This window comes from Heterodontus francisci, chromosome 10 (genome assembly GCF_036365525.1).
Source record: "Heterodontus francisci isolate sHetFra1 chromosome 10, sHetFra1.hap1, whole genome shotgun sequence".
NCBI classification, from domain to species: Eukaryota; Metazoa; Chordata; class Chondrichthyes; order Heterodontiformes; family Heterodontidae; genus Heterodontus; species Heterodontus francisci.
The window spans coordinates 76,308,388-76,326,575 of NC_090380.1; the positions used below are offsets into that span (position 1 = coordinate 76,308,388).

General features: G+C 42.4%; 1 protein-coding gene and 1 long non-coding RNA gene across 2 annotated transcripts in view; one reads left to right on the forward strand and one right to left on the reverse strand.

Annotated features, from left to right (window-relative positions):
- Window positions 1-183: 183 nt before the first annotated feature.
- LOC137374548 (uncharacterized) lies at window positions 184-9,809 on the reverse strand. The gene is made up of 3 exons (XR_010975845.1): window positions 9,763-9,809; window positions 2,143-2,224; window positions 184-1,062 (listed from the first exon to the last, which is right to left on the reverse strand). It is a non-coding gene; the product is annotated as an uncharacterized lncRNA (long non-coding RNA).
- A 5,405-nt stretch (window positions 9,810-15,214) lies between these two features.
- Window positions 15,215-18,188, forward strand: part of LOC137374549 (uncharacterized) — an 89,097-nt gene continuing 86,123 nt past the window's right edge. The window contains exon 1 of the mRNA XM_068040821.1: window positions 15,215-15,735. Coding sequence (XP_067896922.1) covers window positions 15,595-15,735 — 141 coding nt within the window. The 5' untranslated portion in view covers window positions 15,215-15,594. The remainder of the gene's footprint in view (window positions 15,736-18,188) is intronic.

Sequence of the window (18,188 nt, forward strand, 5' to 3'; positions counted from 1 at the left end):
CCTGCAGATCCACCACAGCAAAGGGCGGCACAGGAGGAGTAAAAGGTTGATGAAGAACAAAAGACATACATGGTGTCACAGCTGCATAATACTGCTGTCTCTCAAAATAGCAGCACATACCAGGCCTTGGCCCTGCGCACTGCCACCTCCCCCGCCACCCCCCACCCACCCACACCACAACCCAAGAGAAATAATGCAGTGGACTTGAAGACAACACCAAGCTGCCTAAAGAAAAATGACATGAAAAGTGCCATGAAATGTTCAGTGCCATGACACTTCCGTACAATCACTTCCCATGCTTCTGGTGTTCAAGTAAAACTTAGAAGGTATACTAGAATAGATGATAGAAAGGCATGTGTAGGCACCCAGGGTAAGTTAGAGAAGAATGGGCTAATTGCTTGCACATTGCAAATATTACATTAAACTGTGCACTAAAATGTCACTTTTTTATTCATGAAGCTTACAGTCATACAGGAAAGGGAGCACTGATTTGGTGCTGACTTATTCACTCAGGTGCTGAATACTGGCATAGAGTTGGACAGATTGTGGTTTGAGGGAGCATCCCTTTATTTAAAAGTGGGAGAGAAAGAGGTTAGTCTCAAAGGTAGACTTTGTTCCACAGACTTCAGTGATATCAAATGCTGCCTGAGTCTCCTTTGCTCCAACTTGTGGTGCTCCTACTCCTCCATGGTAATGGCTCCCTGGAATATGCCTATTGGGAATGCCATTGCGACTCCTGAGAAGGCCTAACTACTGATAAGGGGGTGGAAAGGGGAGGGGGTCTGAAAACCTGCCAGTGGCTTGACCTTATCAGAAGCAGTTAGAAGCAACTACAACAGCATGAAGGTAGAACTGCAAAAAAAAGTCATTCCTTTAAAAGCATCTTCAGAAATCTGTACACAAAATCTTCAGATCCTTTTGCAACAGAAACCCCTCACTTCCTCCTGTATCAGCTGACCCTCGCTGCTGCACCTCATAAATCACACTGAGTTGCCCAGAGTGCATTAGCAATTCATAAACAGGAAACTCACAGCTGCTACACCACTGGTCTCACTCTGACATCTGTGGAGAGAAAATATAAGTTAATGTTTCAGATAGAATCCTTCCTCAAGCAGTTTATTTATGAGAAATGACTGCCCAGAGTCTTATTACTGTATAATACTATTTTTTAATGATTTTATATATAACATGAAGCAAATATATATTTTTTAAAAATCAAAATTAACAGTGTAGTAGAGTGAATGTGCTATTTACCTCAGGACAACCACAAATGGACAATAAATGCTTCCTTGCCAACTTTACCCACATTCGGAGAATAATTTTTAAAAATCTTGATAAAGGAAATCCTTGAGAGGATGTAGAGGAGATTTCCCAGAGTGGTTCCAGGGATAAGGCATTTTAATTATAAGGTTAGGTTGGAAAAGCTGGGGTTGTTTTCCTTGGAGGAAAGGAGACTGAGGGGAGATTTAATAGAGGTGTACAAGATTATGACAGGTTTAGATAAGTTAGACAAGGAAAAACTGTTCCCATTAACTGATGGTACAAGGACTAGGGGAGACAGATTGAAGGTTTTGGGCAAGAAATGCAGAGGGAATGTGAGGAAGAACCTTTTTACACAGCGAGTGGTAATGACCTGGAACACGCTGCCCACAAGTATGGTGGAAGTTGAAACAATCAATGATTTCAAAAGGAAATTGGAGGGCGCTTGAAGGAAATAAACTTGCAGGGCTACTGGGACCGAGCAGGGGAGTGGGACTGACTGGATTGCTCTGTGGAGAGCCAGCATGGACTTGATGGGCCGTAAATTACTCTATGATTCTAATAGTTGACTGAACTAGGAAGCCTTGACTCCATGTTAGCTCTTGATGTGGGAAGTAAAGAGTTACCAGAGTTCATAGTGTTAAAGTTGTTTTTCTCTTTCTAGATGGGTTATCTGTGTGTATGGCACAAATATGATTATACAAGGAACACAAATGTGATTGTAGGAAAAAGTCACCAATGTGATCAAACAAGGGGGAACTGCCTCCTGAAACTGCTGTATAAATTAATCTGCTGTAACTGAAAAATTTCAAGAGACTTCTGTTCATTGAAGGCTCTTTCCTGCATGACGCTTGTAATAAAGACTTTCTGACTTCAGCTTACTCCAGACTCCTTGTGCTTTTGTCCCACAACATCTTGGCATAGTCGGCAGGATCCACTGACGGTCCCGGCTGAAGGAGAGACCCTGCAGACAACGGATACCAGAGGGTGAGTACATTTTGTTTTATACCCACTCCACATTTAGTTAGGTCCGACTGACCACTAGAGCCTCCTCGGACCCTCAGGGATCAGGGAGCACAGAGTTGGACTGACAGAAGGAGGAAAGAAATGGGTGTTCCTGTGGTAAACGGAGGTGGGTGCTGTTCCTTGGGTAAATACGTAAGGACCACTGAGCATACAGTAGGGAGAAGAAGGATGTCCAAATAGTCAGGGTCAGGTGGACTTGACTGAGAGAATTAAAGAATGATCAAAGGACATAACAGGAGATGTCCGTTTCCACAGGGAATAAGATCGTAGGATAAAATGAGAGAGGTCCGTTTCCCACAGGAAAGTGATGAGTGTCAGACTAAGAACAATCATTGAGTAAAACGGGAGAGGTCCATTTCCCAAGGGGAATAAGAACGATTGTAGGGTAAAATGGGAGAGGTCTGTTTCCCACAGGGAATAAGAACGATTGTAGGGTAAAACGAGAGAGGCCTGTTTCCCACAGGGAAAGAACGATCGTAGGGGAAACAGGGGAAGTCCATTTCCCACAGGGAATAAGAACGATCATAGGGTAAAATGGGAGAGGTTCGTTTTCCACAGGAAAGTGACGAGAGTCAGACTAAAATACTAGCCATGGCAGACAGGATTCAGAGTGGGGACCCAAGGGGTCGCTTACCAAATTTCTAGTGAATAAAAACAGGAGGATTTAAGTAAAATGACTAAGGAAGGATGGGATCCTTTGCGGACCCTGGACAAGTATAAAGAATGGTAGGAAAGATAGACGAAAGGAAAGGAGGAAAAGGGAATAATTATCTTGTGCCAATGTCATCAAATAATTTGGGGTTGTTTTACCACTTTAGGGAACTGTACTGAACAGACGTAGCCAGGAGTCAGAGAAGGATTAGGAGGAATTAAGTTGGAAGCACCACAGTAAATTAAGATGCTGTTGGAAAAGATTTTTAAAAAGGAGGAAAGATTGTGTGTGCATAAGTTTCTGTTTATGTATTATATTAGTGTCCTGTGATATCCTTGTCTGTCTATGTTAGTTCTGTCTGTGTCACTGAGCTAAAGATTTATTAACCCTCAGTGGCCTGGTCCTGCATGATGTTTTAAAGCTTTGTTAGCTGTATAAAATGGATGAGAAGCTGTTACAGTACTTGAATAAAAGCAAAATACTGTGGATGCTGGAAATCTGAAATAAAAACAAGAGTTAATGTTTCAGGTCAGTGAACTCTGCTTCTCTCGCCACAGATGCTGCCAGACCTGCTGAGCATTTCCAGCATTTCTTGTTTTTATTTCAGATTTCCAGCATCTGCAGTATTTTGCTTTTATTTTAGTGTTTAATTCACTGCCACTTCTCTTCCAGGAATACCTACCTTGAAGAAGTTCTGCTCTTCTCTCCAACAGGACTTTCGTTTGTCTCTTTTACCTTGTTCACCTTCATTGCTTTCTATTTCCCTCCTGGTGTTTGATAAATCTTCTGGTCAGCTATTCTGTGACCTTGTCCTATCTAGACTTTCTCCTTTGTTATCTCTTGCCTCACCCCCGCTTTACTTGCTTATGATTTTTCACATTTCTAATATTTGCCAGTTCTGAAGAAGGGTCACTGACCTGAAACGTTAACTCTGCTTCTCTCTCCACAGATGCTGCCAGACCTGCTGAGTATTTCCAGCATTTCCTGTTTTTTTTTTATGTTAAAATGTCCTTTAGGGAAGGAAATCTGCTGTCCTTACCTGGTCTGGCCTACATGTGACTCCAGATCCACAGCAATGTGGTTAACTCTTACATGCCCTTGAAATGGCCTAGCAAGCCACTCAGTTCAAGGGCAATTAGGGATGGGCAACAAATGCTGGCCTGGCCTGCGACGCCCACATCCCATTGAAAGTATTAAAAAAAAGTACTTGCTTTGCTTAGGCAAGGGAAAACAAAGAAGGGTTCCTTTAAGGAGGACGATGAGTAATGACTCTTGTCATTGTCAATTCGATTGTTCCTGTGGGTGAAAAACTCGACCATCCTTTCCTTCTCCCTCCAATCAATGTGTTTTAAGTTCAAATTGTTAAAAGGAAGAGAATTTGACAAAAGGATCTAAAAAAAAAGCTTGGAATTTTGAAACATAGTCAGGGGAAAGCATTCTGAAATACAAGTTTCTCATTTGCTTGAAAAGTACCTGTTTAGACTACTCCATAGCACATGCTTTGTTCTGTTTTCGTAGCAAGAGGTCTGAGAACGTTCGCCCACCCCCTTTCAGGCTAGCAGAAAATTAACCCTTTCTGTTAGCAGTTTAAGCTGATCATACAACTTTAAAAGTGCATTTATATTGGGCATTATAAGAACTTTTGGGTTTGTGAATTGTCATATCTCTGGACACAGTAACCCATTGTGCCTCGAGCAGAATGGATCTTTGTGCTTTTTATTTATAGTTAATTGCAAGTGCAACAAGATTGCTGACAGCTTCAAGAATTTGATCAGATATCTACAATGGATTGAAGTTAAGAGATTCTAGGAAAACAGTAAAACTACACACAGTCTCGGTGGTTTCTGTTTGGAAACAGTAAATATTGGACTAAATATGAAAACAACATCACTGTGTGTCACCTCAGAGGTTTGGTACAGGTATATCCTGTACAGATAGATCGTAAAAGGAAAAATCTTAAAGTGGTGGGATTGGTACTTTATTTTCCAGGAATGCCGCACGGGGTGACACCACTCCCAATGGTCTCAGGTCAAACTACATGACTCACATTCTGTTTCTGCCAACAGGAGGGCCAGCAGCAAATCGCTTAATTATTTTGTTTCAGATAAATCACTAGAGCATTGGCCACCTGGTGGGTAGCAGTAAAGGTGATCACCTTCCTGGTAACTGCGGCAGCATGAGAGATGCCCTCCATGCAAAGCAGCAAGAGCACCTGTCTGCATCCTGGGCAATACTTACAACTGCCCAAAGGAGGGAAAGGAGACAACTGCTAAAGGCCGCAAGTGGTATGAGGGATGTTGTAGGAATGGTTAGGATTGCACCAGGATGGACCAATTTACCTCCATTTGTTTGGGAACTGGGATTTGAAGGACAATACTGTCAAGAATTGTGTATTGATATTATTAACTGGTTAGGGTGTACTGATATAAGGTGCTTTAATCTAACAATCTGTGGTTATTGGAAGCGGTCACAGTGCCTCACTGCAGTGTTGCCTACTGAAGACAGCATAGGGAACCCAAATATGTTACCATGAATACATTAGGAGTGACCTATAATTTAAATAGTTAAAGGTCAACTGCAGTAACTATCCTGAGTCAACTGGCTGGGCAGACTACGAATTGCTTCAGCTAATTGGTGACTATAGGAGTTTTATAGCTCCTGGAGTAAGGAGCCCTAAGAACAGAAAGAAACAGAGTATGTTTCTGTCGCACTAATTTGGTCCTAAATTCATGGCAAATCTTGAGTATAAACGGTTTTGCTACATGGGTGGTGCGAGAAAACGCTAAGGACTTGCAATTTGTAGCCCAAGGGACAGAATGTGCACTCACAACCATAGATTTTCAAGGAGCGGGGCTAGTAAAAGGGTTAATTCTATGTACTGGCTCAAGACCTAATTGACAACATAGAACTGGATAGTGAGAATATTTGATTCGGAACCGTGCGCAGACATACACACAGGAAGGTTAGTGGCCTGAGTTTGATTAGTCTGGAACCAGGAAGGAGGGAACTATTGGTGACTCAGCCAACTAGCAGTGGGGAGAATGTTACACTCAAATTTTATTGATAATGCCACAAGGCACTAAGAATGACACATATTCGGGAGGGTATAAAGCTGAATCTCTGGGGATGGTCCAAGATGAATGGGTATATAGAGTAGGATCACATGGATATGTGGTGAATGGAACTGATGGCACCTTGTTCATGAACACAGATAAGTGCTGTACCGAATCACAACATTACCTAGTATGCACGTGTAACACTTTAAGACCTTCTGCGGTAGTGGTTACGGTTGAGCCCATACAGGGAGATCTCAAGGCGGTTCAGGTGTCCCCAACCTACTGATATCACCTGACCGACGAGAAGCGTTACCTTTGTGAACAATTGTATTGTGCAAATAATCATACATTCTGTCTCCAAGTTGCAGACTTGGGAGGCTTTCACCTGATAGGAAGGACCCCCACAGGTATGGTCCTCAGCCCTTGGTGGAATGATAAGCTGAATGTAGATAATGTACCTGGAAAGGTGGCTCGAGAAGCAGTCAAAAGGGCTTTGGCTACAGTCATAGATCATGTTGATCGGAGTCGGCAGGCCATCACACAGGGAAGGGTGCAGGTGAACTTAACCAAAGGTATTGGGGAACCCGGCCAGCATGAGTGCCGCAGCCAGCCATACATTGCAATACCTTGGTGGGAAATAGGCAGAATGGCTGCCACTGCCACTTTGGTACTTTTTCTGATCATCAGTAAGTTGTTATCAAAAATTAATGATTTCCCAAGCTGTGCAGATGGTAATAATGTCCAGTCGGGGATATACCCTGTATCAGCCTTCCCGAAACTACCTCCAAAGAAGGGGAACCAAGACGACATTTATAGTATATAATTTGTTTCACCATATTCTGAGGCTAGCCAGACATCACTAGGATGACCACCAAAGCTGTAAGAGAATTGCAAATTATTAAGGATCCAGTAGGATCCCTGGATGATCCTGCAGCTGAGAATTCTACTAGTAGGTTGTGCCCACCTGGATCAGATACAATCTGTCCAGGGGCCAACAGGAGGAACTGTTGTGGGAAGTAAAGGGTTACCAGATTTCAGTGTTAAAATTGTTTTTCTCTCTCTGGATGGGTTATCTGTGTGTACAGCACAAATGTGATTATACAAGGGACACAAACATGATTATAGGAAAAAGACACAAATCTGATCAAGTAACGGGACACAAATGTGATTATAGGAAAAAAACATAAAATGTGATCAAACAAGGGGGCACTGCCTCCTGAAACTGCTGTATAAATTAATCTGCTGTAACTGAAAAATTTCAAGAGACTTCTGTTCATTGAAGGCTCTTTCCTGCATGATGCTTGTAATAAAGACTTTCTGACTTCAGCTTACTCCAGACTCCTTGTGCTTTTGTTCCACAACACTCTCTTACCTCTGTATCCAAAGGTTGAACATTTGAGCCCCACTCCAGAGAGTTGAGCACGTAATCTACACTGACACTTCAGTGCACTACTAAGTGCTGTGCTGCAGGTGGTTCCTTCTTTCGGATGAGACATTAAACCGAGGCCCTCGCTGTTCTATTCAGGTGACATAAAAGATCTCCTGGTATGACTTGAAGAACAGGGGAGAACTCCCCGATGTTGTGGGCAATCTATAGGGTAGAAATCCAGGTTCTTTGTGTGTGCAGGAGGCATAGGATACATTCTCCATGCTTGAATGGTGAGGGTCAAAGTATGCCCTGATATTGGCCTTGGGCCTCTTTTCAATGGAGCATGTATGGCGTGAACAGCCAGCTGGTGATGAGGGTACCAAAGTTGGGCCATTATTAGCATTGCAGCAGCCCTTAGGTAAGTGAAGCTGGCAATTGGGTTGAACTCTAGGAAGCCAGAAGGAGATAAGTGGCCAGGATTGGGAAGATTGGAGACTGAAGTAAGGAAATAGGAGGGTTGGGGGTGGGGGAGTGGGGTTGGTGGGGGGAATTAGGAGGCCAGGGGGATGTAGGAGGCTGGATTTGGAAGAATCAGAGGGTCAGGTTGGAAGATAGGAGGCCAGAGAGAGGGGAGATATAATGCTGGGGGGAGGAGGATTGGAGGCCGATTGGGTGGGGGGGGGGGGGGGGGGGGTGGGGGGGTGTGCAGGGCAGGGTGCAAGGGGAATCAGAGGAGGAGTTGGGAGCTAGGATGTAATGGGGGTGGATCAAGGCCATGCTATCAAATATAAGAACGAGGTGGGTAAATGTGATTAGGACAATTTGCTGTTTTGTAAATTCCAACATAGTCTGGTTGGGCCTTCTACACTTTTCGTTGAAACCCTTAAGGAGACACTGGGATGCCCCAATGTCATCAACCAAGCAACCTAACCAAAGTGCCCACTTTTTACAGCATCAGAAGGATGGTATCAAATTGAAAGAAAAGGTGTACAATTCTGTGAAGATTGGTAGGCAGAAGATCTGGTAAAACTTTAGAAACCAGCAAAGGATGACTAAAAAGAGGGAGAAAATTGAATATGAGCGTTAACTAGCAAGAAATGTAAAAACAGACAGTAATGCTTCTACAAATATATAAAAAAGAGAGTAGCTAAAGTAAACATTGGTCCCTTAAAGAATGAGACTGGGGAATTAATAATGGGAAACAAGGAATGGCAGAGACTTTGAACAAATATTTTGTGTCTGCCTTCACAGTAGAAGAAATTAAAAGCATCCCAAGAATAGTAGAAAATCAGAGGGATAAAGGAAGGGAGGAACTTAAAACAATCAGCATCACTGGAGAAAAAGTACTAGGAAAACTAATGGACTAAAGGTTGACAAGTCCCCAGGACCTGATGGTCTGTATTCTAGGGTCTTAAAAGAAGTGGTTGCAGAGATAGTGGATGCATTGGTTCTATTTGTCCAAAATTCCCTAGATTTTGGAAAGGTCCCAGCGGATTAGAAAACTGTAAATGTAACACCTCTATTCAAGAAAGGAAGGAGACAGAAAGCAGGAAACTATAGGCCAGTTAGCCAACATCTGACATTGGAAAAATGCTGGAATCCATCATTAGGGACATTTAGAAAATCGTAATACAATCAAACAGAGTCAACATGGTTCAGTGAAAGGGAAAAGTTTATTAGAGTTCTTTGAAGATGTAACGAGCAAGGTGGATAAAGTAGACATAGTGTATTTGGATTTCCAAAAGACATTTGATAAGGTGCCACGCAAAAGGTTACTACAGGAGATAAGAGCTCATGTTGTAGGGGGTAATATATTAACAATGGATAGAGGACTGGTTAACTAACAGGAAACAGAGAGTCGTGATAAATGGGTAATTTTCAGCATGGCAAACTGTAACTAGTGGAATGCCACAGGGATCAGTACTGGGCTCCAACAATTTACAATCTATATTAATGATTTGGATGAAGGGGCAAAGAGTATTGTAGCTAAATTTGCTGACAATATAAAGATAGATGGGAAAACAAGTTGTGAGGAAGACACAGGGCTGGAATTTTACTCCACCCCAACTAGCCGGATCGTGGTGGAGAGTGGCATAAAATGGAGCAGGAGGTTCCAGGAGGCTTTCCCGATCTGTTTCCGCCTCCGCCCCCCCCTTTACATACGGTGGGGAGGGCAAAAAATGGCCCACCCGCCCTGGCCAATCAAGGCCCTTAAATGGCCACTTAAGGGCCTTTGTCCGCCTCCATGCAGATTTTATGTGTGGCAAGCGGGCGTCCTGGAGTCAGGAAAAGCTACCCCAACCACCCCCAAGACCTAACACGCCCCCCTTCCCCCCAAACAACCACCCTTGCCCACCGGGGCCCGATCGATTACCCCCGACAAGGCAATCAAAACTTACCTGGACTCCCGGCTCCATGTCTTCCTCTGCAGTCAGCTGGGCTGCAGTCCTAGCAGTGGCCACCACTCCCGGTGGCGCTGCTGGGACTAAGAGCTGCCAGCCTGCTGATTGGCCAGCAGCTCAATAAGGCGGGACTTCCTCCCTCAAGCGGGTGGAAGTCCCGCCTCGGAACAGTTAAAGCCTGGGGACCCGTAAAATGTGGGTTGGATCCCCAGGCGAGGCGGATGTGGGTTCGCCACCGACTTTTCAGTTGGCGGCTGGCTCCCATCTGCTAAATGTGAAATCCTGGCCAGACAGTCTGCAAAGAGATATAGATAGGTTAAGTGAGTGGGCAAAAATTTGTCAGTTGGAGTATAATGTGGGCAAATGTGAGGTTATCCAGTTTGGTAGGAAGAATTGAAAAGCAAAGTATTATTTCAATGGAGACTACAGAATACTATGGTACAAAGGGTATCCTCGTACATGAATCACAAAAAGTTAGCATGCAGGTAGAGCACATAATTAAGAAGGCAACTGGAACCTTGGCTTTTTTTGAAAGGAGGTTAGGGTGTACAAGAACCCAAGAAATGGGAGCACGAGTAGACCATATGGCCCATCGAGCCTGCTCTGCCATTCAATACGATCATGGCTGATCTTAGGCTTCAACTCCACTTTCCCACCGCTCGCCATTATCCCTTCATTCCCTGAGAGACCAAAAATCTCACTATCCCAGCCTTAAATGCATTCAACAATGGGACATCCACAACCCTCTGGGGTAGAGAATTCCAAAGATTCACAACCTTTTGAGTGAAGTAATTTCTCCTCATTTCAGTCTTAAATGATCGGCTCCCTATCCTTAGATTGTGCCGCCGTGTTTTAGATTCCTCAACCAACAGAAAAAATCTGTGTCTACCATATCTAGCCCCTTCAGAATCTTATATGTTTCAATGCAATCACCTCTCATTCGTTAAACTCCAGAGAATATAGTACCAATTTACTCAGCCTCTCATCATAGGGCAACCCCCTCATCCCAGGGACCAATTTAGTGAACCTTTGCTGTACTGCCTCTAATGCAAGTATATCCTTTCTTAAATGTGGAGACCAAAACTGTACATAGTACTCCAGATGTGGTCTCACCAAAACCCTGTACAACAGTAGCAAGATTTCTTTACTTCTGTGCTCCAATCTCCTTGCAATAAAGGCCAACATGCCATTTGCCTTCCTAATTGATTGCTGTACCTGCATGCTAACCTTCTGTGTTCTTTGTACAAGCACACCCTAATCTCTTTGAACATCAATACTTACAAGTTTCACACCTTCTAAAAAATATTTTGCTCTTCTATTCTTATGACCAAAGTGAATAACTTCACACTTCCCCACATTATACTCCATCCACCATCTTGCTACCCACTCATTTAACCTGTCTATATGTCTTTGAAGCCCCTCTGTGTCCTCCTCACAGCATACTGTTCCACTTACCTTTGTACCATCAGCAAACTTAGATACATTACTCTCTGTCTCTTCATCTAAGTCATTAATATAGATTGTAAATAGCTGAGGCCCCAGCACTGATCCTTGTGGCACTCCACGATTTACTGCCTACCAATTTGAAAATGCCCTGTTTACGGCCACTCTTTGCTTCCTATCCGTTAACTAAATCATCTATCCATGATAATATATTACCCCCAGCTCCATGTGCCCTTATCTGGCCTATTTGCCTTTTGTGCAGCACCTTATTGAATGCCTTTTGGAAATCCAGATATACTACATCTACCCTACCAGTTACACCTTCGAAAAACTCTAATAAATCTGTCAAATAGGAATTCCCTGCAGTAAAACTATGTTGATTTGTTTTAATCATTCTGTGCTTTTCTAAGTGCATTATCAAGATTCCTTTATAATAGATTCGAGCATTTTCCCAACAACTGATATTAGGCGAATTGGCCTGTAGTTCCTTGTTTTCTCTCTCCCTCTTTTCTTGAAAAGTGGTGTAACATTTGGCAACTTCCAATTTGATGGGACTGTTGTAAGATTTTCATGTGTTTAGCTGAGATGTTGACTAGCTTTTGACCCACAAGGTGCAAACTCTGGCTCCTTATTCAAGATAGAGAGTTTATTAAGTACAGCAAGAATATACAAGTAATACTTAATCAACAGCAGTAGTTATACAGCAGGATATAGGATGTCCTCGATTCTTGCCTTCCGAGCTGCTGTGGTTTCTTCTTCTTTCTTGAGGTGTTCTGTTGACTGTAGGTTGGTTTCTTCTTGAATGATACGCCCTGAGTTGTCCCAGCACCTGCCATTTATGCCCCCCTCCCAGGGTTCCTTCCTTTCATATTAGGTTGCAGTACACCTTAATCCTTTGATTGGTCAGGTGTGACCTCACCTTCTGTACATTGTCTCTTCTTGATTAGTTTATAATAATCAGATTACAGCAGATATGACCCCACCCTCATTTTCTCATTGTACATTGTCTCTGCAGACAGCTTGATGGCCTCAGTCATTGTCATACAATGGGGAATATTTGCTGTCCCCATCAATATTCCAGTCATGAATGGTCTCTGAATATCTTTATTTGCATTACCATCTCATGGGGCCGACAAATCTATCCCTTATTGTGACTCTAGAGTTTGTCTCAACTGAAATGCAGAATGGGCAGTTATCAAGACATCTGGTCTCACAGCAAAGCTCTTTCTGCTATTGTTGTTACAGTAAACACCATCTCCCACCATCTCCCCACTACAGTATACAAATATACATTTCACATTTAACAACATGATTCCAAACACAAAGTCCATAACTTAGTTCTAATCTAATACATTGATATATATACAAAGTATAACCATTCCCGAGTATAACTGCAACACCACTTAAAATCATTCTAATCTAAAACATGGAATCTCATGTGAGTTATATCAGACCATAACATACATAGATTCATCCAACAGATAAAACATGGCAGAGGTTAACCCTTTAGTTCCTATACTGCTCCCGAATCTAAGGAATTTTGGAAAATCATAGCCAGCACATCCACTATCTCTGCAGCTATCTCTTTTAGAACCCTAGGGTACAGGCCATTAGGTCCTGGATTGGATTGTTGGATTTTAGTCCCTTAAGTCTCTCCAATACTTTTCTCTGCTAATATTACTTTCCTTAATTTCTTCACTCTTTTTAGTCCCTGGGTTACTGTCTATTTCCGGTACGAAACTTGTGCCTTCTACTCCGAAGACAGACAAAATATTTGTTCAATGCCTCTGCCATTTCCTCATTCCCCATGATAATTTCTCCTGTCTCTACTTCTAAGGGACCAACATTTACTTTGGCTATTATCTTCTTTTATATCTACCTATAAAAGCTCTTATAATCTGTTTTTATATTACTGGCTAGTTTGCTCTCATTCTATTTTATCAACTTTTTGGTGGCCCTTTGCTGGTTTCTAAAACACTCCCAATCCTGAGACTTGCTACTCTTTTGTTTTACAACATTGTAAGCTTCTTTTAATCTAATACCATCCTTAACTTCCTGAGTGAGCCACAGATGGGTCTTACTTGCTGAGTTTTTGTTTTTCAATGGAATGTATTTTTGTTGAACATTTTGAATTGCTTCTTTAAAGGTTTCCCACTGTTCATTTACCACCATATCTTTTAGTCTATTTACCCAATTAACCTTAGCAAGTTCTCTACTCATACTTATGTAATTGTCTTTGTTTAAGCTTAAGATTCTTGTTTGCGATTGGAGTATGTCACTTTCAAACTTAATATGGAATTCAATGGTATTATGATCACTATTTCCCAGTGGATCTTTTACTATGACATCATTAATTAACCCTGCTTCATTACACAATACTAGATCTAAGAGAGATTCATCCCTAGTCAGTTCGACAATGTATTGCTCCAAGACACTGTCCCGAAAACACTCTACAAACTCATCTTCTAGACCACTCTTGCCAATTTCATTGTCCCAGTCTATATGAAGATTAAGGTCCCCCACAATTATTACATTGCCTTTGTTATAAGCTCCAATAATTTATTGTTTAATGTTCAGTTCAACAGTATAACTACTATAAACTACTCGCACCAGTGTTTTCTGATTTTTGCTATTCCTAATTTCCACCATACAGATTCTACTTCATGATCTTCTGAGGCCAGATCTTTCCACAATGCCATTATGTCATCCTTTACCTTCAGGGCTACCCCTCCTCCTTTGCTATTCTGTCTGTCTTTCTGAAATATTGTGTACCATGGAATATTTATTTCCCAACCTTGATCACCATGTAACCATGTCTTTGTAATGGTGATTAAATCTAAATCATGTGCCTCTATTTGAGCCACTAGTTCATCTATCTTATTGCAGATGCATCGGGCATTCAGATAAAGAACCTTTAATTTCATTTTTTTGCTTCTATTCCCTTCAATGACTTTATTCGCTCATGTACAATTTTTCATAAACCTTGTCCTTTCCTGTCCCATTCCGCTTGTCTTTACTCACAATGCAATAATGTTCCAATGCCTTGGCCTTTCTCTTTGGATTTCTAAATCTCCCTTCTCCCGACCCCTGCCCCCATTCTGTTAGTCCACAACCTCTAGTCTTAACTGCTGGAGCGCCCTTGAGTTTGTACGCTCTGTCCCTTCCTGCCGCACTCTGATTATCATTACCCTTATTGCTATCTTGCCTTCTCCTCTCTCTTTAAATGATCACATCTTCCCTCACTCCCACTATTTAGTTTAAACCCCTCTCTACCGCCCTAGTTATATGACTCAGCAGAACACTGGTCCCAGCACGGTTCAGTTGAAAACCGTCCCAACGGTATAGCTCCCACTTTCCCCAGTACTGGTGCCAGTGCCCCATGAATCGGAACCCATTTCTCCCACACTGATCTATCAGCCACACATTTAACTCTCTAATCTTATTTGCCCTACACCAATTTGCTCATTGCTCAGGTAATAACCCAGTGATTAAAAGTAGGGAAGTCGTGCTACAACTGTACAAGGCACTGGTGAGACCAGGAGGGATATACTTGCATTGGAGGCAGTTCAGAGAAGGTTCACTAGGTTGATTCCTAGGATGAAGGGGTTATTTTATGAGGAAAGTTTAAGCAGGTTGAGCCTATAACCATTGGTGTTTATAAGAATGAGAGATGATCTTTTTGAAACAAATAAGATTCTAAGGGGGCTTGACAAGCTAGATGCTTATAGGATGTTTTCCCTCGGGAGGGAATCTAGAACTAGGGGACCCAGTTTCAGAATTAGGGGTATCCTGTTTAAGACAAAATGAGAAGGAATTTCTTCTCTCAGAGAGTAGTTAATCTTTGGAATTCTCTTTTCCAAAGAGCAATGGAAGCTGGGTCATTGAATATATTCAAAGCTGAGTTAGACAGATTTTTTATACAAGGGAGTCAAGGGTTATGAGAGGAGGGCAGGGGGCAGGCAGGAAAGTTAAGGCCACAATCTGATCAGTCATTACCTTATTGAATGGTGGAACAGTCTCGAGGGGCTGAATAGCCTACTCCTATTTCTTATGTTCTTATGTAAAACACAAATGTTAAAAAGGAAACTTATATTGCACCTTCCCTGTATACATTTCTCACTGTCTCGCTTGCTTTTCATGTATTGATTTTTAGATGGCTATATATGTATGTGTGACCCTCCCCTTTAATGGCACTTGTCACTGCAGTTGCCGGAACTGTGCCGAAGCGGAAAAAACCTGGAGCGGATTAGCTGTGTCGCTGGAGCTGAGCGTTCGTTCTCTTTTGGGCTGCGAACCCATCAGAACTTGAACTTCCCGGTTCGGTTCGGCTCGGCACGGCACGGACAGCGTTGACGACCTGCTTTCTTTTGTTTCTCTTGTGCAGTCATGGAGTTGATTTGCTTGGTGCTCCTGGCGATAGCCTTTTATTTTTGCTTCTTTTACCGCTCTACCGGGGCTTGGACAAAACCGGTGCTCCGGGAGAAGGGGAAAGCGGATGGCTCGCTTCGTTATGGCTTGAAGGACAAGGTAAGTGAGCCAGGGCCGGGATAAGAGCCACAAGCAAGTGAGATTGGGCACTCTCTTCTTTCAGCTCCTTTTAACTTTTTGTATGTTTGCATTTTTCTCCGTTTAGCTTTTCCTACTTTGCCTTTCATCATTTCAATAATTTCATTAATTATGTCTATCTTTAATTCTGTTGCCCTCCTCTGCAGCCGAGAGCAGTGTTGCATGCCCGGTGCCAGGGTTAAGGATATCTCCTGGGAGCTGGAGAGGAACTTGGAGTAGGAGGGGAAAGATCCAGTTGTCATGGTCCACATGATTAACAGTGACATAGATAGGACTATGAGGTTCTGCTGAGGGAGTATGAGCACCTAGGGATAAAGTAAAAAAGCAGAACCACAAAGGTTTGGATCTTTGGATTACTACCTGAGCCATGAGCAAATTGGCATAGGGTAAATAAGATCAGAGAGTTGAATGTGTGGCTGTGGGAGAAATGGGTTTTGATTCATGGGGCGCTGGCACCAGTACTGGGGAAAGAGGGAGCTGTGCTGTTGGGACGGCCTTTACCTGAACCAGGCTGGGACCAGTGTCCTGGTGAATTGCATATCTAGGGCAGTAGAGAGGACTTTAAACTAAATAGTAGGTGGGAGATTTGGAAAGTCAAAGAGAAAGGACAAGGAAATAGTGCAGGGTAATGATACAGGTAATGAGAACCAGAGTGTGACAAGAAGGGACCGAGCGTACAAATATAAGAGTGCAGCAGCAAATGAGGTCAGAGAAGGCAACATAAGGCAGAAGACAGAATTAAAGTTATCTGAATGCTCGCAGCATTTGTAACGAGACAGCTGAATTAATAGCACAAATAGAAATAAATAGGTATGACTCAATAGCCATTACAGAGATCTGGTTGCAAGGTGACCAAGGCTGGGAATTAAATATTCAAGTGTATTTAACATTTCAGAAGTATAGGAAGAAAGGAAAATGTGGGGTAGCTCTGTTAATAAAGGATGAGATCAGTGCAGTAGTGAGAAATGATCTTGGCTCGGAAGATCAAGATAGAGATCAGTTTGGGTGGAGTAGTTTATAGGCCCCCTAAGAGTAGTTACACTGTAGTACAGAATATAAATCAAGAAATAATGGGGGCTTGTAGGAAATTACTGCAATAATCGTGGGCAATTTTAATGGGCGGCACAGTGGCGCAGTGGTTAGCACCGCAGCCTCACAGCTCTAGGGACCCGGGTTCAATTCTGGGTACTGCCTCTGCGGAGTTTGCAAGTTCTCCAGGGTTTTCGCCAGGTGCTCCGGTTTCCTCCCACAGCCAAAGACTTGCAGGTGATAGGTAAATTGGCTGTTGTAAATTGCCCCTAGTGGAGGTAGGTGGTAGGGAATATGGGATTACTGTAGGGTTAGTATAAATGGGTGGTTGTTGGTTGGCACAGACTCGGTGGGCCGAAGGGCCTGTTTCAGTGCTGTATCTGTAAATTAAAAAAAAATAAAAATAAAAAGGTAAATAAAGTATAGATTAGACTAATCAGACTGGCAAAGGTAGCCTGAAGGATGAGTTCATTGAATGTATTCTGGACTATTCCTTAGAATACTATTCTAGAACCTAGCAGGGACCAGGCCATTTTGGACCTGGTAATATGCAATGAGACAGGATTAATTAAAGACTTCCATAATAAAGGATCCTCCAGGCAAGAGTGATCATAACAAGATAGAATATCACATTCAGTTTGAAGGAGAGAAATGTGGGTTATTACGACCGCCCACTCCTGTCAAAGCCCCCAATCAAAATATACAATTCTGATTGGGGTGGAAGAGACGCACTGATAATTCAATCCCGTCGCTCCACAGATCGCCTAACATATTGTTCAAAACTTTCCAAATTAAAGAAAGACCCAGCCAAATTGTACCATCTGTTAACCCCCGAATGAGGCTATCCAAACCAGGTGTCTTTAGATCAACAAATTAGCTGTTTAATTAGAAAAACTAAATTCTTAAACACTATGAAGATATAAACAATATTTAAAATAGAAAAAATTAGAGTCCTTGAAAATTACAGTCCAGTGTTGCTCGAAGTCCTCACAGGATATTGCTCGAAGTCCTCACAGGATGTTGCTTTCGTTCTGCAGCGAATTTGAACAATTACCGACTTGCAAATACTTTCAGTGGAATCAATCTGACTTTAGAGTTTTTGAGGGATAAAAGATTGTCAGAGTCTAACTTCCCTTTCTTCAATTTAAATTACCAGAGATCTCTGTTTTGGCTTGACTTTTTTTTTAAGAATTTTGAGAGATAATAATAAACAGACTAAAATTCTCTTCCTTCAGTTTAAATGGTTGAGAGCTCATTTTTAGGTGTGCTGATCACAGCTGTCTGTGTCTGTTAGAACAAACTGTCTTCCACTAAGAGCCAGTTCAAAACTGAATTGTAACAAATGTATCGCATGAAACTCACCCCCAGTGGCTATTTCCATGGTA